Source organism: Syngnathus typhle, linkage group LG2 (assembly GCF_033458585.1).
Source record: "Syngnathus typhle isolate RoL2023-S1 ecotype Sweden linkage group LG2, RoL_Styp_1.0, whole genome shotgun sequence".
NCBI lineage: Eukaryota > Metazoa > Chordata > Actinopteri > Syngnathiformes > Syngnathidae > Syngnathus > Syngnathus typhle.
The window spans coordinates 14,393,828-14,417,612 of record NC_083739.1 but is presented as its reverse complement, the minus strand read 5'-3'; the positions used below and the strand labels follow the sequence as shown (position 1 = coordinate 14,417,612).

General features: G+C 39.5%; 1 protein-coding gene across 4 annotated transcripts in view; it reads left to right on the top strand.

The window, feature by feature from the left end:
• Window positions 1-23,785, top strand: part of plch2a (phospholipase C, eta 2a) — a 74,472-nt gene that overhangs the window by 6,974 nt on the left and 43,713 nt on the right. Inside the window, exon 1 of one of the 4 annotated variants that reach the window (XM_061266882.1) lies at window positions 8,381-8,420. The exons of the other annotated variants lie outside the window; for them this stretch is intronic. Coding sequence (XP_061122866.1) covers window positions 8,396-8,420 — 25 coding nt within the window. The 5' untranslated portion in view covers window positions 8,381-8,395. Of the gene's footprint in view, window positions 1-8,380; window positions 8,421-23,785 lie in introns of those variants that run through there. 4 annotated transcript variants of the gene reach the window in all.

Sequence of the window (23,785 nt, the reverse complement as noted above, 5' to 3'; positions counted from 1 at the left end):
AGTCTTCGACCCCACTGAGCCAAGACGGAAAAATGACAGGCAGGGAAAACGTGTAACAAGCAGGGATGGGGAAACAACAGGAGGAAACAAGAGAAACGTTATTTTGGCCTAGTCTAAAAAGAAATTCACTGCTAATACATACCACGTTTTGTAGTGATGTAACAATTACATAAAAGAGTACGATTAACTCCTATTAAAATCTGACAATACTAAAGTTTATTTGATGAAAAATTAGCTTTTTCATCTTTTCATATGTCTCTGTTGATTCTACCCTTTCGCTCCGCTGTAGTGGGACCAATTAGTGTGATAACCACCCCACATTGAGTTTCTCAGCCAATCACAACCAAGCAGCTAGGCTGGCTGAAGTTCCGGAGCAAAAGAATCATTTCGATGCAACACCCGTATTATTACTAGCTGCAGTGTGAGCTCAGACAAGCAGCGAGCGTCTGATAATAATGACTGAATTGTAATAATGTTTGGCTATATTTTAGGGGTCAGCATCTTTAAATAATCAGCCAATTAAATCTTCCCCCACAGATATATAGGTGATCCGCTCATTTGCGGTCCAAATACTTGTAGTGCTTTAGGGCTTGACATCGTGGAAGCAGAAATAGACTCACTATGCCTGATATTGGGATGCGCAAAGTTTGTTTATTCTGCAAGATCTCCCCTTGAGGGTGATGTAGGCCTTGATCCTTGCACCCACAGTGTCCGTGTGTAACCCCCCCACTGCCAATAATGGGGCCAGGTCCCTTGTCTGCCGGAACACTTTTAGCAAACACGCGGATCCTTAAGCTAAAATAAAAATCAAATCGTACCATAGCACAGATGCACTGTCTACTAAATCTGTTGACCGACAGTGACGGGTGATCTGTCCAGAATGACAGCACATCAATATATAGCTAGATGGGTGTCATTTTGCAATTGGGAATCACATTTGAAATATTTAGTGATAATCATTAGTAAAAAGGACAAACTGTGTGAAGCACGTCAGAAACTAAGACTGAATTATGCGTACACATTTACTTGCGCTTCGATTTTCCTGCCCTTCCCTCCTCCCCTTGAGGATACTCTCCTTACATTGACACTCATTATCAACGATATCCAAGGCAATTAGTACCAATGGTGCCGTCCATCTTACTATGGCTCCAATGCTACCATCTGCCAGGCGGCACATGCAAGAACCTAATGAATAATATAGCATGGCGCTATATTGCAAAATATCCTTATGTGCATAATATGGAGTGATTCTTGCGCTGGCGAGTTTGGCGCTAAACTGAGGCGATAATGACGATGATATGCAATATTAAAGAGCATCTTGAAAAGGCTGAGCTAGCCTACATACAAAAACTAACCCTCCAGGGATTTTTTTTTTGAGGAGGAGAAAGGACTTTTAATGGAATGTATGCATTATTTTGATGATTTGTAAAGCAGTTTTAATTAGGGGCAGAGTGTAAAGTGTATGTATAAATTAGAAATAGAAATATCAACGAAACAAAACTGGCGGCGGGTCTTGTATGACTTTAGAATGTATTTCATAACCTCATCTTCTCTGTGATAGAATGGATGGAAAAGAGGAGTACAAAAAAACATTACATTCACTCAGGGCAATTGAGTATGAGGAGATTGCGCTCAGGTAAGAAAAGCTGTCTTCTTCTCGAGAAACTCAGCTCAGGCTAAAAAAATAAATAAAATAAAACCTAACATCAACATTGTGATCCACCCTTGCCCCTTAAAATGGGATTTGTCAGAACCATTTGGTTGGTATATTTATTTAAGATGTCTGGTCCCTCTCCACCGACAATGTTTGGTGGTAGAATTGAGCACGTAAAATGCTTTTTCCGACACTTATTGGCGGAATGATGACCGACGTTAAAAGAAAGATGAGGAAAGCAGGGTCGGCCATGAAATATGAAACGGACATGAAAGAAGAGGCAGAGGCAGAAAGTAAGACAGTAAGAAAGTGAGGGAGAGGTCTCTGTATTGCTGGGGGGGTGGGAGGACGTGAGGAGGGGGGCGGTTGAGCAGCATCTGCAAGTGGAGCAGAGAAAGAGAATTGTCCTCAGCTGCACCATTGCTTTTATGAGAGGCAAGCTGCAGCGGGAGACAACAACCTCGATTCCTAATGGAGTGTGTGTGCTTACGTGTGGATGGTTGAACAAGCACACACACACACTGAAATGGACGAGACTACATTTAATCGCGGTTTACGTATTTGAGTAGCTGTGTAGTCGTTAACAGATGAAGCAAGACGCCATCAATCGATACATTCAATGGGCTTCATCAGTGTGAATCTTCTGACAATAGGGCCTCTTGACATTATTCATGTGGGTTGGTTGCAAATGCATTTTGCGCTAACATGCAGTCAAGTTCACAAAAAACTAATTGTTACACTTATACGGCTAATGCTTTGTAATAGGCTTTTCGGCTTTTTTTTTTTTTTTTTACTACATATCAGCACTCAACTTGACTCAACTCAGCCGAATACACCATAAGTAGAAACTCGGTGCTATCAAGTGCAACAATGAGGCATGAATTTTTTTGTTCTTCATCATGTGTAGCATCTCTCACGTTTCAGAAGAGTTCAAAATCAATATATATTTTAGTATTGTTACAGATGCTGTTTGGTCACGTTTCAAATGCAACTGTGACCTGCGTTGTGCAAACACCAAAATCCTATTGTCCAATGGACTGAATGTCCCTGATGGTAATTACAATAATGTTCAATTTTGGATGACATTGTCATCTCTCTGGTAAAAGCATCTCTCATGACATGGCTAAAACAAAAACAAGATTAGAGGGCAAAGCTTGTAAGGCAACGAAATAAGACTTTTTACTGAATGATATTTTGTAGACGGCGTGATGCTTCACTAATTTGCTGGATTCTATATTTAGATGCATAAGTGAAAGACAGCAGTCACTTCTCTGCACGCTGCAGGGCACTTTCACACCTCTGCAAACTACATGCACAGAACAAATGCATGTCTCAGTCGTACCTCGTGAATCCTCCCTGACTGTGTCATGTAAAAACCAGTCAACATATTTATTTTCACTTTGCAGATAAGCTCAGGCTTTATGTATGCACGTGTGTCATGTGTACTCTTCTGTGCTTGTACTTGTAATGTTATGACTGGCAGCTTATCCGAGTCAACAAAAGGTAGCCAGCCAATATCATGTCAGCTTGGTTTTTAGTCATCCAAAAATGTAATTTGGCTTTCAAATGGAGGGAAACGGCTTCACGACTTCAAGGTTAAGAGTCATTGAATGTTTTTCATCAAATTGTAAAGTAAACTCTGTCGAATGTTCCCAATCTAAAGAAGCATCACTGATAAGCAGTGGTGGGAAAATCTTTAGCCCTTGAAATGGAATCTAGTTTTCCATCTCCAAAAGTAGGGTGAATGAGGACTGGTAATGCTGGCACCCCACTTCAGGTAATGCGCTTGATGCTCTGCTCTCTCCTCGCTCTAGTTACACTTACGTTATGTTCAGTCAGAGCGAGTGTTAATCTGCAATGTTGAAGCCACCCCGAAGCCACCAAGGTATTCTGATTTTATCGTTTATTTGAACTGGTATCCTCACCGAGGGTGGATCTTACTTGCTCACATTCAAACCAAGGGAAGAAAACATTGAACTGCATTTAAATTGGATTTGAAATTTGGTCTACACTACATACACTACAATGATGTGTGGAAAATTCAAGACTGGACATGCTAAAGGTAATATGGATTCGTTACAAAATAGTAATAATAAAACATTTAATTGCTATTAATCTCTATTTCAGTTTTTTTCTTAAAGTAATAAGTTCGAGCACATCAGTAAGGCTAATGCCAAAGATGCACATCAGTCCACCAGAATATCAAAAACTGGAGGGAATAAAAAAAAAAAGTGGTTCGATGGATGGATGGATTTTGTTTATCACCAAAAGCCACACTAGCTTCAACAGCTGTAGCAAAAGAAAATAGTGTTGCTTGGGTCTTTGTGTTAATAGTATCATTAATTGTTTGAATTTAAAAACATGGCTTGTTGTGTCAAATATTGTTAAAAAGTAAATAATTATGCTTTTGTTCTGTGCTGGAAAAGATAAGTGGTTGCATGAGAAGCAGCATCCCTGCCAAATGTGATTTGTACATTTTGTTCATTCATTTTACACAAGCGCATTTTAACCCAGCTCCATTACACCACAAAGCGGAGGAAGTACAAGGAGAGGCGGAAAGAAAACTTCTGAAACAGGAAGATGAAACAAGTTTTCCTAATGCAATTTCATGATTGAATATATACTATAAAAGTTTTTAAATGGAATAGCGGCACAGTTGAATTTTTAAGCAGAAGGGCAGCACAAACGCTAATAACATAACTTTTTTGATATCCCAACGACTTAACCAACAGGATATGAATGCTGAATTCAAGTCTTTTTAGGATCTCCCCTCAGGCTTTTGGTCTCGCTCTTCTCCAATCTTCACACCGCCATTACCTTCCTCCTCGTAACGAAAAGTGGCGCATGTCCAATGTAAAACTCTTCACCATGAACATGGCCCATTTTCGTAATGGCATGAATATCCACTTATTCATCACGCTGGAGTAGTTTCTCAGCATGTAACGAGCAGGGAAGTATTTTTGGGCAAGTGATGAGAGCATCAGGCTTCAATGAGTCCAGCAGTGAAATGGATGGCTCGCATTTATTTAGTGGGACCAGAGAGATGGGTCATCCAGAGTAATAGCCTGCTCAAATACTATATTACAAAATCCCACTTTGTTCTCCTTCTGAAATTGGACACGATGGTCAATCAGTAGTTTTGTGCATATTTCACAAGATCTCAAAATGAAATGAACCCAATGCATTATACAAAAAGGTGTGTTTACATGGACAAGCAGTTGACTTCCTTTGGGGATCCATAAAACCTTACGAGTGAGTTAATAGTTTCCTAATGAAATGACTGTTGAGTAGTAATATAGAATCATAGCATTGATTTGCTGACAACGCATACAGTGAGACTCATTCATAACGTGAAACTGCAAACGGTAAATATGGCTGATGGAAATATAAAAACATCAATAGGAGGTCTGATTTTTCACACAGCTATTTGATTTAGATTGTGCCCATGTTTTGGTTAACAGAGTTTACAACGTGTTTTATTGCAATACATATATGTCATCTGGAGTGCATGAGCTCAGACTGTGTGGGCCTCACAGAAGGCCCAGTTCAGATCTTTCATCTCCTCCATCTTTTAGCGTGCGCGCATCATCACGCTGCTCTTTATCTCGCTGCATTGACTTGTTTGCAACATTAACTCGGGCGTCAGCCACCTCCGAGGTCAAGTGTCATTAACGCAAAATGGTGGTGAGCACGAAACCACTCATTTGTCCATTTTCGACAACCCGTAATGTCGCTTGATGGGCAATATCAAGCACTCACTACCTTATTTCTCTGAGGCTCATTTAACAAGTAAAGCCCACATGGATGAAGATCACATTAAATCCATGTGGAACCATCTGCCTTCAATTAGGAAAAAGGAACTATGTTTATTAAAAGAAACTTTCTGCCCACAATGGTTGATGTCACTCGGCATGGCATCTAAAGTCATCATAAATAAATTTTGGGAACACCCAAACAAGCACATAGTTTTGCAAACTATTTTTTGATTGAGCGGCAGTTGAGTTTGGCGAAAATAAATTTTTGCAGACAACAGTAATGCTGAAAAATGGTTGAACTACTTCTGCCAGGTTGAATTTAGAGTTTTAGACTCATGGGAATATTAGACTTTTGTATTGTATAACAGCAAAACTACCAAACCATCAAGTGAGTCAAAGGAATGGGTAAAACAACTTTCTGTGAGTCCCTTGCCGACGAATGAAGGTCATTCCAGTCACATTTAATTAATAATAAAATCACAGTCGCCTGGAGAGTTTTCAATATTTTCCCACTGGCAGCAGCATAGATGCATATATCTCAGATAATTTAAAGTTTGAGCACCGAAATGTCAGCACAAAAAAAGCTGGAGTCGACAAACCTCTATCCATCACCAGACAAATCCGCAGAGCCAAGTTGTAGTTTTCTCCAGACTTACCCACTGCCAGTTAGTGTGTTTTTGGTTTTGTTGGAAGCCAATTCACCTGTCAATTTAGCTGAAAATGATGAATCACCATTTTGCTGGATTGGGTGACCACAGAGTTTTGCTGTCATGTTATAGCTGATGTGTGCCAACACCTTTTAGTTAATATGATTTTATTTAGAAGGCGTTCATGCTTAGTGGCGGAGTTAAGATATATATATTTTTTTTACTTTTTTACTATTTTTTTAATTCAGAAATATTCCTAAATATGATATTATATTGAACTTGTTCCTATATTATTATTACTTGATTTTCTAGCGATAAAACAAACAAACAAAAACCTCTAGAAAAGTTTACTTGCATCTCTGATTAAAAAAAAAAAAGATAAAATGTTCACCAGGGTAATTATAGCACACTTGCATATCCTATTTCTTGTCTTGCTGATATTAAGTCATCTTTGTTGTCTAATGTAAGTCAGCAAACGTCTACTCCGCCTAATATACTGCACTGCTTTTGTTACCATGACAACCAGGGCTAGAGGTATTGCATGGAGACATCACCTACCACAAACGCCGCCAACTTCACCGATCCATCAAGTATACACAACACTTAGCTAATGCTAACCGAATGATAGCTCACCAATACATGATGTGTCGTGGCACATTTTGATTGAATGCGAAGAACCTTTAGATGTCTGGACAACTTGTATTTTTTTGCTTCTGTTCTGTATGCAACTACTCAATCAGCTCGATGGAGTATTGTGTCTGACTTTAGCGAACCTTTGCATAATTTGCCCCGCCATCCCATTTTCTCCAAAGGCGTCAAGACTTCAAAGCCGCCTCGTTATACCTTCCTCACTTGTGCTTCAGCGATGCTATTTTATCAGAAATCTTGTTTATATTTGTACAGTCAAGCTTGCGTATAAGGCGATGCAATGCAGCGTTGCCTACTTCCAAATGAACGCTCATTAACGTAGAAAGCCTTCAAAGTGAACTACAGCGTGGTGAAACACGATTGCAGCTATCAGCAGTCGCGTTCTCATCACCAGTGAATGAGTGCCGCTATCAGCTCAACGCTAATTCACACTGTGTTACGTCCTCATTACAGAAGAAAATTCCAGCAAAAACAACATAATGTGACAGTCTTAAGGCCATCTAAATGATGATCTGCACGTGGCCTCCTCGCATGTTCCTAGAGGAAATTTAATCCGATCCCCCAATTACATCCACATGTGGACAATTGGTGAATCCCTACTGTTAAAAAAAAAGAAAATGTTCACAGAAATGGAAGAATTTGATATTATTCATGGAAATCAGCCAAGAACAAACTCAGGCAAAATCAACAAACCAGAAAATCTTTTGTTCTCTAGACTTGGTTGAAAACATTCTTTACCCCAAGCATTCATCTCACTTATTTATTATTCCTTTGTTCTGATAAAACTTCCACATCCATTCTAATCTACTCAGGGATCCATTTAACATTTATTTCTATTTGTCCAAAGTTTGTCAAGATATATTTAAAACGTACTGTATTTTCAACAGCTTTGTACCTTGGTTTGTGACTCACATGATTTTCAATGAGCCGTTGCCTGACTCACTGGCAAATTATTCTCAGTTGAAGAGCAATCAACGGAAGAACGGCTCAATATTTTTCCACCTGGAATCACAACCCAATTTTTTTCACCGCTGAAATGGGCCGTGTAAAAAAGCAATTACAAATTTTGGTCGGACCTGAACATGATTTGATATGATGACTACTAAGCTTTAACGAGATGACAAAGCGAATAGAAAATTCCAAATGTTAATCATTGTGCTATTTAGACCGACTAATGATATATTGTAAATATATTATGATATAAATGAAATGCCTAAATAGAAAAAGATTACCTCTATTGTTTTACACCACAAAGGCCGTTTATTGTTGTTGCGTAACTTTCGAGTTTCTTGTATTTTTCACACTTATCAAATTAATGCATTTGACCTGAATGATCACAATATTTTCACTACTTTTAGAACATGCACAATACTTTTCTCACATCTGGTATGCATGGCAACCAAGGCTGCTGCAATTGGGAATGTGTGTATGTGTGTGTATTTGTGTTTGTGCTTAACTGACAATATAGGAGACAAAAGCCCAAGAAAGAGACTAATGAATGGGAGCGATGAAATGTAAGGAAAGAAATCAAAATAGGTTAACACCATCCCGGCAGTTAGGCGAAGAGAGATAGGAGAAAAAGAGAGACAGCAGAGGGGAGGTCGAGCGAGCTCGGCGGCGCCTTCTTGCTCTTCTTCTGCCTCTCGCTCTCTTTGATATCACTTGCTTTTTGCAACTCAACAGCAAGCAGGATGGAGCGGGAACCTCCAAGATTCAGTATGTAATGCTGTTTTACTATCACTTCTCTTAGCTTGACGCTGACTTGATATCACACTTTTGATTTTATTGACGACACGGGTTGGTTGGCTCGCATTACTTTTAGATTGAGGGGTGCTTGTATCAGTTGTGTGTTTAAAAGTTAGATAATCATTCAGATCATCTTTTGGGTTGGTGTTTTTTTCTTCGTTTCACGCACCTCTCATTTCAGTCCATGAATGCATATTTAAATTTATTTAATGAGCGTTGTCAGCGGTTGTATTAATTTGGATTAGTTCTGAATGGTGACATGTTTAAACTGCAATGAATCAACTGGAAGACTCTTTGCCTGAAAGACAGGATCAATGAGAAAATTGAAGTTCAGTCATGAAAGGGCAGTTCCGTTTAATAGAATCAGAACTTATTTTCAAATACCTGTTGAATCCATCAAGCCTTTCATCTTGAATGCTGCAGAGTTTCATTTCTATTTCGAGATTTGTTTGGTGTATTTTTTTCGACATCTCATGGTCAAAACGGCAAGCTTTCAATCTGCTCGTCTGTTTGGTGGTGGGTTTTTTTTTGTGGGGGGGGGTTCTATTCCCAGTGAGCTAGCTGACATTCTGCCTCCAACACTGATGATGTGCTGAAATATACATGCCATGACATTTGAAATCCTTCACATCCCAATTGACATGATTTCCATTTGATTAATAACAATTTGATTATAGAATGTCACATCTTGCAGTATATTTCTGTCTCTAATAGGATTTAAAAAAAATCTTTATTTAAATGCGATGTACACTTTCAACATGAGTATTGAAAAGGATACACGAGGCTTTTCACATGTCAGATTTTTGGGCATCTTGTGTTTATTTGTTTAATTGACACCACCACAAATATAAATGGAGACTGCACAGCTGCAATTGCTTCTAGTGGCATAAAATGTATGAATTATTTCAAAAGGCGGAAGAATGTCGATTTTCTGCATTTTGCTGTGTGATCAGATTTACTAACTTGCAGACGTGTTTAGCGATACTGTGTTGTACTCCCCCCCCCCCCCCATAAATTTTCAATGCATATAGAAGATATAATTGCACAGAACACATTTGAGTTGATACAATTAAAATGAATTCTCTTTGCGAAAGAACTGGATGCACTTGATTTTAATCATCTTTCTAACCATTAACAACTTCTGACATATTTTTTGCTTAATGAATTTTTAATATTGAGATGCAGCAGTCGGAAGTGGATTAGTTAAAAAAACTAAAATTCACAAGAAATGACCGTATCGATTTAGAGCAGGGTGAACACGTACTCTGTGATTTGAAAAAAAATAATTTCAGCTCTTATACACTGCAGAACTCCAAGAGGCTGTTTGCATTGCTTACAAGAGCTCTGAGGTCAGCCATAATAATACTCGGGGAAATTTGTTCTCGACTGTGGTGACCTTTTCTATGCTGAGTTTTTTCGTTGTTTTGTTGTTTAGTTTCTTCCTGACGAGTGAGGTACCCCTAAGTAAGGCATTGAAAATTAAATAACTGGTGTTGTTGAAGCATGAACAAAACTAGACAAAAGATGTCGAATTCTCTGCCTCGATTGTTATGTGAGGCTCCAATGTAAATTCTTCACTCCAAGCTATTGATTATTATTTTTTTGTTAATCTGTTAGACAAGCCAAGAGATTTTTCATCTTCAATCTTATCTGATAGTCTTTTCTAAAATACAAAAAAAAGAAAGAGTGTAATTTTTTTTTAATCCAATATCTTTCTCTTGGCGACTATTATAGACTAAAAGTGCATTTTCACTGAGTTACTGGAACCTAATTTGGAAAAAAAAAAAAAAAATCGGGCAGGCACTCCAATTTGGTAGAAAAAAAAGCGATCTACGTTTGTGAAAGCATCTTTCCCATCAGAGTCCACTTTCAGTGTGAAATGAGCCGTGTTATTTAATCAAGTACATCAAATCGCACATTGCTTCTTTCTTTTTTTTTAACCTATAAAACATTGCTGAGGAAACACTTTGTCATCCCTTCAAAAAGCTGTATAGAATCATAGCACTATTTATGTGATGAATGACAAATTGATAAACAGAGAAATTATGGGTTGTGAATATAGGGAAACAAAACAAGAGTAGAAACACACAGATAGACAGCGATCGACCAAGTGGCGGCCAGCAGGACGCATTGCCTTATAATTTTGCTGATAAGTATACTAGTGATCATGCTTGAATGGTGTCAGAGGTCTGACAGTCCCAGAGGGAGGTGAAATGTGTTACAGGAGTATTTAGCATGACAAGTGTGAGCAGATGATGGCTTTGCTCAGTTTGTGGAACGTGAGCATTGATGCTTGGCGTATTCAATAAATCCACAGAAGGCACACATGGACATGTACAGTAGAAGCTTTGCCCAACAAAATTATAGTCGAAATGTAAAAATGTTTTTTGTTGTAGTTCACATTTGTAGTGTTAGCTATAGACTGAGAGGTTTTCACTTTCAACTTTAAGAACCTTTTACCAACTTGCTTGACTTGTCATGATGATAATACAAATGCACGCACAAACAAGAGCGCGAAGAAGAAGACTATAGGTATATAACAGCTAGTTTTCGTGTTTGGCTTTATTCATTTAAACTCATAGAATTCTTTCGCAATTTTGCCACCAATTGGTTTGACATCGGCTATGAACGATGCATTTTACAAACGGTGCTTTATCAAAGAGGCTCAGTGCATCGACCAAACAGTACGGCATTGGAAAACTGCCGAAACCAAACGAGCTGCAGAGACAATCTTAATTTACTTATTGTGTTTACTGGTGGAATTAAATTACTTCTCTTTATTCTCTGCGTCTGTTGTGCTTTACTTTGGTCTATGATAGTGCAAGACTGTATAATGTGTAAATTATTAATTGAATTTCATTCAAATGCATTTGTATTTATACAGTAGACAGTAATCTGGCCAATTAATATTTCTAATTCTGATAATATCTAGCTCATATATCAGTCAGAAAAGCAAAGCAGCAAAAGCGGCACTTCATGGAAACTCTTTTTTTTTCTTGACTGACCCTGCGTGCAATTTTATTTGAATTTTGAAAGCAGATATTTAAAGACATGTTTTCATTTAGTGCGTGCACACATGCCCACATTGTGCGGTGCTCAACTGTTCAGCGCTATTGTGATTTTTGTAGCACTTAATGACGTACGTATGTACCTCGAGGCAATCAGATTGCACTGCAATCATGAAGAGGGTATAAACACACACACACACGCACACGCACACACACTTGAAATCAGTAGAGAAGCATCAGATAATGTGAGTCTCTGACAGTCCATGTTAACAACTGTGACATGCCTACTTGCAAAATACCGTTTTTCTCCGTGTATAATGCGCAAAATTTAACTAATTTATTGTCCTAAAATCTGGGGTGCGCATTATACATGGGTACAATTTTTTTTTTTTCTTTTTTTTTAAGAAAATCATGGTACAACAAAACCAACAACAGGACTGACCGACAAAGTCGTGGAACAAAAAGACAGGGTGACATTACCAAAGACAGGAACAGAAACCAAACAGACATCATGACAGTAACACATGCAATGATCCGACGGTGAGCGAGGGGCAGACAGAACTTAAATACAAAACACGTTACATTGATTGAGGTGACACAGGAAGGGAGGGGCGACGCGAACAGAAACTATGGCAACCTAGACACATAGCGCACACATACACACGCACGCACACACACACACACACACACACACACACACACACACACACACACACACACACACACGCCGTCTACTTCTCCAGATTCCCTTTCCCAAATATCAGCAACCAAAAAACAATTTCTGAGCAATCCAAACAATTACTGTACATCATTTCTCTTGCATAAAATTGAATTTTTCCAATCTCAGGTGCTAATAAAGGGATTTCTTCTTCCTTTCAATACTTCTTCTTAGGTCCATATAAACTGAGCGCACTCACTAATTACTTTATGCAGCAATCTGCTCAAGCGGCCTTGTGAAAAGAAGCTTGTACGCAGACAAAGTAGTGCATGTAAATATATACAAGAAGAAAAAAGCTAAAACGGCACGAGGGCAAAGAAATCGATTGATGCAAGGCATGAAATAACTTTCTTTTTTTTTTAGGAACAACTTAGGTAATCGGTGACTTCAGTTGAGGGGCAACTTTTTGGGATATAATTTGATTTAGCATCTTGTAAAATGTCTCTCTTAACATAAGCTACACCTGTTGAAACTAAAGTTCTTCTGAAATGTGGAGCCTGACTTCTTGTGTCAGCTCTGCTATGACAAGCAAATATTATCGGTGACAGGTCAAATGCTACATAATACACTCCAAGTGCTCAAGCATTTAAGCAATGGGACGAAGAAAAGATTTTCTTCTGCTGTTTGTGGTCATGCATCGATATGCTTGATCAAATTCTGCCAATACTCTCAACGATTTCTGTCCAAAAATAATCCAAATATTGGAACGATGATCCTTGATTGAGGCTGTCGTAAGATAATCATGTCTGTTGGACGTATGTATTTTCGTAATTATTCATTTGGCTTAGTGGGCTGCTAGTTAGCACGTCTATGTCAAAGTTCTGAGGTTGGAGCTTCAAATCCAGGCTCTGTAGAGTCTGAATGATTGTTTTGTTGGTTGTGAATGTTTGGTGGGTTTGGTGAAAGCTCTGGACAGCTTGCCAGTCAAGCACTATGTCTATAAATGGATATTCTGCCAACGACTAAAGAGACTTGGTGTCCACAAGATGCCCGCTCATCAGCAACTACCGATTAGAGGAAAACTATTTTCCATATCAAATTACGGGGAAGCAAAATTTACATCATATTTTTGAACAGCAACCAATGAAAGTAGCTTGAACAAGACATCCAAGATTATACAACTTGTGACCTTTAAAAAGACAATGGCAACATGGTTTACATTTTAAAAGCTGCATCGTCTGTAGTAAGGTTCCAAGTCCTCATAAACCTCATGGCATCCGAATATTTCTCGTGAAGAGCTTTTGCGAGAGCCCCCTGCTGTTCGTAGTAGTGACAAATGAAAGCAGCGCAATCACACAGAGAGGCTCTAATGTGCTCACGCTGACACACACAAACACAAACGCACTCGAGACTGACATGCCGCGATGCAGTCTGCCACACAGCATGGAGGACATTTTCATTCGTGAGCAACACTGCAGCTTAGCATAGAACCACGAGGCTGTTTTGGCCAATCATTGTCACCCAGGATGCCACCTCATTTGAGACAATCAAATCAATCCGAGGATGAAAAGGTGCTGCGCTTGTTAGCAGGTTTTCCAACCACCTGCCCTTAAATTTTCATATGGATGTTGCTGTGTGTGAAAGCATTCACCAATTCCTGTGAATTGATGAGGTAGACTTTCCACACTGGGTTCCAGCCCTAATTGGCAAGGTCCCCAAGGGTTACAGTGGGCCTATGGACTTCTCTGTGAGCACATTGTCCCCTCACACCACCAGCTGCCAACCTCTCAGTAAGATCCCAAATGAACTCAGACAGAGACCCTAGGCTCTTGGAGAAATCTGCTCCTCCCTGGGCGAGAAGGAGGAAGACTTAATTGGAAGTCTATCTGCAAGCTCTGTCTGACGTGTTCCGCACTGATTCACATCCAACAAACTCGAAACGCTCAACTGATTTCTCCAAAGTTGTCTAATAGCATCATGGAGTTCTACCAGCAGAGGAGTGTGTCTTGATACGCTACATCCATGCGTGCAATAGCTCATTTGAGTCAGGGAACATTATAGTTGTGTGGGTCATTCAGTTCTCATGATTGTGAACTGCCTAAATATACATATATGTACCGTATTTTCCGCACTATAAGGCGCACCGGATTATAAGGTGCACCTTCAATGAATGAATGGCCCATTTTAAAACTTTGTTCATATATAAGGCGCACCGGATTATAAGGCGCATAGAATAAATGACTCAACGTTGCTCAAACGTTAATGCAATCACAATATAGTAACACTAGAAATAGTGAAAACAATATATCAATAACTCAACGTTGCTCAAACGTTCATATCACACAACACACAAAATAAACACGTAAAGCTTACTTTAATAAATTAGTCCTCATCCACGAATCCATATTGGTCCATATATAAAGCGCACCGGATTATAAGGCGCACTGTCGGCTTTTGAGAAAATTTGAGGTTTTTAGGTGCGCCGTATAGTGCGGAAAATACGGGTTTTTTTTTTTTTTTGGGACAAACAACAAAAAATGCAGTGCCATGCAACTTGTACAATAGAGATTACAGGTAAACAACTCAAATTGAGTTCATGCAATTCAAATGATATTTCTCAAGGCAATTATTGCGGTTTCCCCTTTCAAATTCAACTATAAATGATTCAAATTCAGTTTCTGATGACACACATTCCTGCCCATAGTCTGGTGACATTTATAGTTCTTTGTAAACAAGCAAATTGAATAATGTTTTTTACAACAAATGTCAAATAGAGAGTATTTTCTCTGCAGTATAACAAAAAACAGCAGAAGAGGCACATCAGCAGAAAAAATAGAAGAATGTATTACTTGGATGCTCGCTAAAAAGATTGGCTTTGTCAGCTTTTTTTTTTTAACCCACCATGCATAAAATCAGAGCAAATGAGCAAAGTCCTTTTCCATTCGTCATCATATCCAAAGAGGTACATCTTATTTCAAATCAATTCTAATGCATGCGACATTGGTGATTCATGTAAACGAGCTGATCACCCGAAACGGAGAACAAAGCAGCGAGCACCGCTTGCCATCACTTCGACTCAAGTGGAGATTGTGAACACCTTCGAACTCCTTCGTAGCCAAATTATAACCTCATGAAACGCAGCACATCTTCAGGAAGGTTTTGCAAAGAAGGTACTTCATACAGAAGCTGACAAAGTCTCTGAAAGGCTCTCCAGCGTTTCATTAAAACTGCACAGCGCAGCTATGGCGTAGCCTTCACAGCATTACATCACATCTATGACAGTCGTAGTACAAACAGAGCTCAATCTGCTTTTTTAACTTTTCCCATCTGGCAGACGCTACGGGAGTGTCGCAGCCCCAACAACAAGACTATAAACCTGCTTCTACCCACAGCCATCAGGCACTTCAAAAATGGTCTCATTTGTCTACATTGTTCATCTGCAACCTTCAATAATAAAACCTGCCTTTGCACCTCATATGTAAACTTTTGGTTGTTGTGCTGGCTCATTGAATTTGCACAGTGTGTACTGTGATCTTTTTTAATTGCTCTTATGTACGTTCAGTCTAAAAGCAGTTGGATCAAAAATAACCCAATGTGGGTCTGTCTGTCTGCCTGCCTATCCATCCACATACCTGCCTGTCTATCTTCAGTTGATACTTTCTATTTACTTTCAAATGGTACAATAGTGAGTGCTGCGCACAAAAGAAGGTCATGTGACAATGTTCGGCAAGAAAGAATGAAGTTCAAAGGTGGCTCACATTCAGAGTTCTGATGAAATAAAAGGTGGGAGAAGGACAAAAGATGTCGGCGATGGCTTACATGGGGCTTCTCGGCATAGTGGGTATGCTCATCAACATTTAATGAGGACCCTTGAGACGGCACATGGGCGCCAGTTTGCGCCTGTGTGTACTGTTGTTGTGTGCATGTGTATATGTGTGTGTGCAGTGAGGGTTCACGATTAATTATACAGTAAATAATTGATGGTGCCAAGCTCATTATTAGGTTAAGGTGTTCAGTGTAGTTGGCCCTGACTCGCCGAGCATGACCGATACCTTTGAGACACAAAGGTAGACATTATGGGTGTAAAGAGTGCTGAAAGATACAGAGCAAGGGCATACTCACACTTATATTTTATTTAAACATATTTTTCTCACCATTCCTTCGTATGGATATCAAGGGCTCCATTTTTGATAGACGGACGCGTTTAGTGATGCACATAGTGTAAAAACCAGCACATCTTCATTTTCATGCCTGGGCAAGTCTAAATCCCCGTTAACCCCGTTTGGGAATTTGTTCACTCCCTGAATGGCGCAAACGCCCCTCTCTGAATGCATCACAAAAACCTCCATCTATGTGCACAGAAAGTGTGTCGCTTAAAAGTGACTCTGGCTCGAAGTATGCCCAGCCTAGATGATCACATTACGGCTGGAGACATTTTATGTGAGGTAGTTGTTGCGTGGGGTAAAGAAGGGTTTGCTCTCATTTTTAGAGATACATAATAAAATGTTTACGTGGTAGATTAATTGGCCACTTGATGGGTTGCCAGGCACTCTAAAGACGCAAATATTTGTTTACACGCCAGTAAAAAGTAAAGTAAATGTTCCACATTCTGTCCTCTTTGAACTCATTGTATATGAAGCAAAAGAGTGGATTTTGTTGTTTTTGTGGCGCTAGCGATTCGACTCGGGATGAAAGATTCAGTAAACCATATCGTAACAGAAATACCGTGTGCATTCTTGCGACTGAAGTCGGGAGTGATTTTGACATTATCCACAGCACAAATGGCATGTCAACAATTGCACTGCTCAACCTGAAAAATCATTTCAGTTTGTTTAACCTTTGTCAAGACTGAAAAAATCTCATCAAAGCCACGCACACTCGAGACATTCTTCAGGTGTGTTTGTCCGAACTTGACATTGACATTTGGGAAGCCCAAAAATATTTCTCGGTGACATGACATTATGGACATGGTGCTTTGGGAGCTGCTTTTTGCTGCTATTGTTTACTCTCATGGTGCCTGTTTTAATAATACAAGAATTGATTGGAACTATAGTGGATATTTGGCAGGAAAAAAGACTTTATCTAATGGCTGTGCAATCTTTTTTCCATTCAGACAGCACTCGGAATACCAGAAGGAGTTGTTGTGAAACATGATTGAAACGTTGACATGCAGCCGCATATTGATCGCATTCATCATATGCCAACGTCAAGTGAAGCTTGAGAAAAAAAAAATCAATACTATTAAATGCTTTAACCTTGACAGCAATGCCACTAACCTTCATATTTAAACATTCATACGTTTTTTTATCTGTATTTCATCAAAGTTCGCGACCTCTCTTGTAATTACAGAGATTATTTGGCACAAATATAATGTATTACAGTAATCCCTCGTTTATCGCGGATAATTGGTTCCAAAAACCACCCGCGATAAGTGAAATCCGTGAAGTACGGTCACCAACAAGAAATACTGGGCAGGCAAACGCGAAGTAGCGAGGGATCACTGTAAATATGTGTTGTGTGCGCTTAGGGTCCGCTTAAGTGATGTTTTGACAAGAGGAACCTTGTGAACATTTAAAGATTTCACTCTAATGGTGCACAGTGTGTTTTTCTAGTGATTGAGGTTCCAACTGCTTTCAGATCATTAAAAAGAGCCTGCGGTGTAATTTGTGGCTGCTCTCTTGACTTTCTGGTGGTCACAAGATAAGATCTAGGCTGAAGACAATTGATGATCATTTCTTTCCCCTTCCAAATAAAAGCGCCAATAGTTGGCACTTGGTTTTAAAAGCAATTACAGCCTTGAGCAGGTCTACAATGTGGTCCCTGACATCTTTTGGCAGCGCTTTAATCTAGTCCATTGTGGTATGTAGATGGTACTGTACAGATGTGCTTTAAACACCCGATGACTCGAGGGCAGCGATATTGTAATTGTTGGCTGATTGTGCACATCCGCGCGCCTTACGGGCACCGGACAATCTGCCTCAGACAGAATTGTGGATGAGTTGCAGGAGATCAGATATTTATTTGGCTCAATACAATGAAAGTATTAATATCAAGTAGATTTTTTGACACCCTGATATGATATACAATTAAAAATGCAACAGTCAGCCAATGCTCCTGCCAGTGTTGAATTAAATATGACCTAATTTGAGTCCAGATAAAAGACTCAAATGAAAATATGTACAGTGTGTGTGTGTTGTTTTTTGTGTTGTATTATAATGAAATGAAAATGTCGTATTGCCACGGCGATCTATTTGATTCAACTACATAGAGAATCAAAAAGTAAAAAGGTTGAAATTAAGCCAGATGACTTTATGTACTTTGGACATTGAACTTTACTTCTTTAGCTATCGCTTTCTCCTATTTAACGGTCGATGCAGCAGCTTCGTCGGAGTAGCGTGTGTGTGTATCTAATTGCTCTGTGCATTTCATGACATCCAACAGGGTGGATCCCATTTGGATGCTCACACGTTAGAGAGCCACTTCTCGTTACATGTAATGACGCATATCCGAACAGGGCCACATGGGAGAAACTATTAACCATGTTGTGAATTGCAGCCTAAGCTCTTCCCTAATTTGGAGAGGCTAGGATCTGGCATCAAAACCTCAACTTTGTCATTTTTTGGGGGGGGAAATAACATCTATTTATGAAATGCAGTTATATTGGTGGTCAAGATGATGCAGCGGCGAGTTTAACGCACAAAGGAGAACAGTCAGCAGTGCTGACATGTTTCTTGGAAGATTGATAGACAAAGTAAGAATCTATATTGGGCAAAGCGAAAAGGAAACATTTGTCAATGTCACAGTTGCTCTGAAAACCACAACAGGGGCCAAAAATCGAATCAAAGCGAGAGTCTGGCCCACGCTTCTAACTAAGCTGGTGCGGGATATGTAATGAAATGGTCAACATAGAAAATTTAGGTTACTTTGAATATTCCCTCCTTGATGAGAGAAAGGGATTTTGGAATGAGAAGGGTTGCATTTTTTTCCCCTAAAAGCAATTTGTGGATGCATTTCATCCATTTTGCAATGGCTATTTCCTCTTCCGATGCGCTTATAAAATATACAAATCGATGCAAATGAAGGCATATAAATATGCAAAATGGGTTAGTTTATGTAAAATATAAATGCACAAATGCACGCTTTGAACAAGTTAAGCACGGTTTGACATTTCAAGTGTTGCACCCTACACTGGATATGAATAGTGACATTCTTTCCAAAGAGCTCAGCAGATGTCCTTGCCTCTTGTCTTCTCCTGACTGTAATCATGTTTAATCATTCCATGATGCCGCTCTGCGCCATACGAGGGCCGTTAAAAGGGATCCCATTGTGACTGCTGTATTAATGAGTTTATTGAAAGGAGTGTAAAGGTACACGTTATAAATATAAAGGACCGTCAGCAAGGATGCCTCGGCTCGGTGCCGTGAGGTGTGACAGAGCAGCCATTAAGGCAATTGATGCTATAATGACTGCACGCGAGGCCGCCGCAATGTGTGAAAGCTTCGACCAAACGTGTGATTTAACAGTGCCGCAGAAGCCGACGGGAGCACAACTGCGCAGTACGTACGGCCATGCAAACAATCCTCGCTTCGTTCGTGCTACGCCGCTCTGCGGTATTCCTGTTCAACAAAGCGCGTGACGGGAGATTGAAGTAAATTACCTCTGAGCTTGCTGATTTGTGTTTAATCAGCGCAAAGCCCAGGACAAATAAGCCGTAATAGCAGGTGCAGGCCCGTTGGCCTTTGGAGATCTGAACTGTCATTTGAGCAACAACATCAAAAAGTTGATAAGTGGCTGGCGGTGTTATCAGCCCGGCTCGACTGTTTGTGTTCTTCCGCCTGGCAATTAAAATATGAGCCGAGGGTCCTCTGCCTCAAATTTTCACCTCACCTCATTGCTCGGTCTGAGAATAAGATGCAGCAACTGGAGTGTCTGGGAGTTTACTCAAGTGCTCACTGACTCATCCACGATTGATTCGCAAAGCGTCTTTATTTGACACGGAGCATTTGTGCTAAGTGAAAAAATCCACATGGTATTGCTCAGACAGAAAAAGAAGGACAAAATAAATCTAACAAGTCATGTTGACAGAATTCAATTTATCACACAGAAAGCACAAAAGCCAAGCTAAAAAGTTTGAACATTTGTGACTTCTCTGCTGTAACATTGTCAAACAGCTTATTCTGCTGTTCGAGGTGCTTACACTAGAAATGTCGGACTGAACTTTGGCACGAAATATTCCACAAAGTCAGGAAAGTGATGATGATGCATGTCTGTCATTAAGTCTGATTGAGTTTGAACATCAAGACTGCGGGGGACAGGCGAGGGGGGCGGTTAATCGTGTGTTTACAATAGAACTGGCCCAGTGTGAGAGCGACCTAAATGAAGGACCCACTGTTGCGTTTCCATTGGTTGTGTTGTTCAAACATAAATACGCTGAGATCCAAAAGAGTTGGAAGACAATATCACTCTGATTTCACAAATACTTGCATCCCTCTGTGGAATTTTACATGAATTAGTGTTAAAAAGTTCAAAGGTCACTAAAGTCTTTCCTATGCATACATCAGATAGACTATTACGAGAAACCCATTATGTGTCATTTCCCTTCATCCAATTTGAAAATTGTAGCACATTAATCTTCATTGCAATGTCCATTTACATATATTAACATCTTGAATATTTTGTGGCAATTAATCTACAATGAAAGGATCAATTGACTAGTTTACAACCAACTGTACTTAATTCATTCAAAATCGATATTTGACGTCTGTAGCCGTCAATGGCAGTGAATGAGTTAAGGTTGATGTGTGACTCTGCTTTCAAGTTGAAGTTTGTTTGGTTATTGCTAAGCCCCCCCCCCCCCCCCCCCACCACCACCATGTCATTAACACACACACACACACACAACAATGACATGCACTGTTATAACTGCAGCGGTAAACAATTAGCAGAACCGAGTGACAGTCTGTTGCAACATTGTCTGCTAATTTGTTTTCTTGGGCCAATCTTAAAGAAGCAAATTAAATATCTAATGAGCATGTGAAATCCTTTAAATGAATGTCATCAATCTTGATGCACCCCCTCCCCCGATCCAACCAATTACCGGCTGTATCTTCCTTAGAGGATCAGATGATAACATTTTGCACGAGTGATTCTACATTGCGTTCATGTGGATTTATCACCATTCATTCTTCAGTCCTTTTAGTTTCTTATGCTGCAGGTTTTTCTCCCTGTTAAGCTAAACTCGCCACTCATCCGCCCGAGTTTTCTCCAGGTACTTCTGCTTCCACCCACATTACAAAAACAACCATGCTAGGTCCAGGAAGACTAAATTGTCTTCTGCTGTGAATGTAATGGCTTGTGTGTCTGTATGGAAAATACACGCAGTTCAAAAGGCAACACAACTGACACAGTGTATGAGAGCTCAACACAATCCACAAGGTTAAAGGAACACAAAGCATCGATCTGGATGAGGCAACAAAAGAATCTGATGCGAGTAATGTTCCAGAGAGCAAAGTCACCTACATGTCTCCAGTGACGCTATTACAGTTTTCGAAGTTGCTTCGGTACATTTTTCACTCCAGACTTGAATTTCTCCAAACGACTTCATGGCGGCGCATAAGAAAAGCAGTTTTTCATTTCTGCAAATGCTTTTCTTCGTCCATCTAAGGAAAAATAAACTTTCATTCTGGTCAATATACATTTAAAAACAACAACAACAACCAAAAAATCCCACAGGGGACCAACATTTATTTGATGTGCAGTGAGATGTCAATTAATTCCAATAGTCCACTTTCTGACTTTGATGTCCACATGTAAATAAAATCTGCATAATCTGGTTGGAGGCGACGCCTAATTGCAAACACAGGTTTCAAGATCTGCAAGGCCTTATATTGGAATAAATCGTCTCATAGCCTACATTATGCAAAAAAAGTACTTAGCCCACCCAAATCCTTCTAGCAGCCTACTTAGACTTAGTCAAAAGCCAAACCTTGCTTCATAAAGAGATTTGGATGAATAAAATTAAAGAATTGTAATCAAATAATATTTGTTATTAGTGATTAATTGAAATAAACTAAATTAAAATGAATTCAAATGACTTTTGTACCTCAAAATCTTTTTTTTTTTTTTTTTGCTGTTCACCTGTTTCCAGCATTGATAATCCCCATTTGCAATCGGGAAGGAAGTGGATAAATATTGAAATGATCATATCTCTCCAATCTACCAAATTTTCCGGACTATAAGGCGCACCGGACTATAAGGCGCACCTTCAATGAATGGCCCATTTTAAAACTTTGTCCTTATATAAGGCGCACTGGACTATAAGGCGCACCCTTAATGCATCATGTCAGATTTTTAATCCAAATCAAATCATTCTCCATTTTATCTTTTTTATTCCAATTTCAGACGCAACAAATTACTTTATAATCACAAAATAATGATCCATAGTCTTTTCGATTCATGATTCATAGTCTTCAGCGGGCCACTTAGGATTGATTTCATGACACAATGCTTCGGGCCAGTTTAAATTTAGGAATTTGGTCCATATATAAAGCGCACTGGACTATAAAGCGCACTGTCGGCTTTTCAGAAAACTTTAGGTTTCTAGGTGCGCCTCATAGTCCGGAAAATACGGTAATTGGTGATGATGCAATTCTCCCTTCGTTATAAGCATTCAACCCGATTCCTTTACTTTATGGTAATATACGTATATGTAGCCACCACATCATTATCCAACTAAAAGGGAGAAGACGGTGAGAAAAAAAAGGACTCAAGAACACTAATGGAGAAATTTCTCCTCCAAGTTATCCTGTCACACGCAAGAAAATATCAGCTTTCATTTAATGAGCTGCCGCAAGACGACACACTTGGACGCCTTCTGAAACAAGTGTGACCGTGTGTGTCTATTGTCTGGTAAACGTCACAAGCAGCATTACACTTGAATCTTTTGACATCGTAGACACACTTCCAGGCACACGCTCATGTGGTCTGCGGTAATATAAAGTGAGTAGATGGGATTCACAGGAGGGCACCAACCATGTCTGCAGCATTTATTACAGTGCAATAGAGGGAGCACTTGGTCAACCAAGCATCGGCGACGGACACTATTGTCACCTCTCATTCTTTCATGAGTTCAAAAGCAATGTAATAAAGGTTGAATCATTTCATTTATTTACATTATACATTATTATTATTATACACTGTACAGTGTCTTATAATATTAGACTGCATGCTCCATGGGCGACCATGAACAGCTTCCAAAAGTGAACTTTTCATTTCACTGACAACCTGCTGATTGGCTGGCAATTAGTCCAAAGTCAAGGTTATGGCTCCACTGTCATCCAAAATCATCTGGGATGGATGGCCTCGAGCTCGCTTGTGACCCCGCTTAGGAAAAGTGGCAACACTCGACAAGGGCTGTCAAAGTTAGATCAAGGCTTTCATCAATTCTCACTGCAGGATGGAAGTCTTTTTTTGGTGGAGCTTTTTTTTTTTAAATAACTTTTAACTGTCAGTTGTGTTCAGTTCGCCCTTTGGCTTTTTTGTCAGTGAAAAAGTCAGATTTCTTTAGGGAAATGTAACTGTCAAGTCAAGTCCTGCCATCCATAGAATGTAAAACATTAGACTAATGAGACTATTTTTTTTTCATGTTGTGTTGTTAATTATATTTGTGA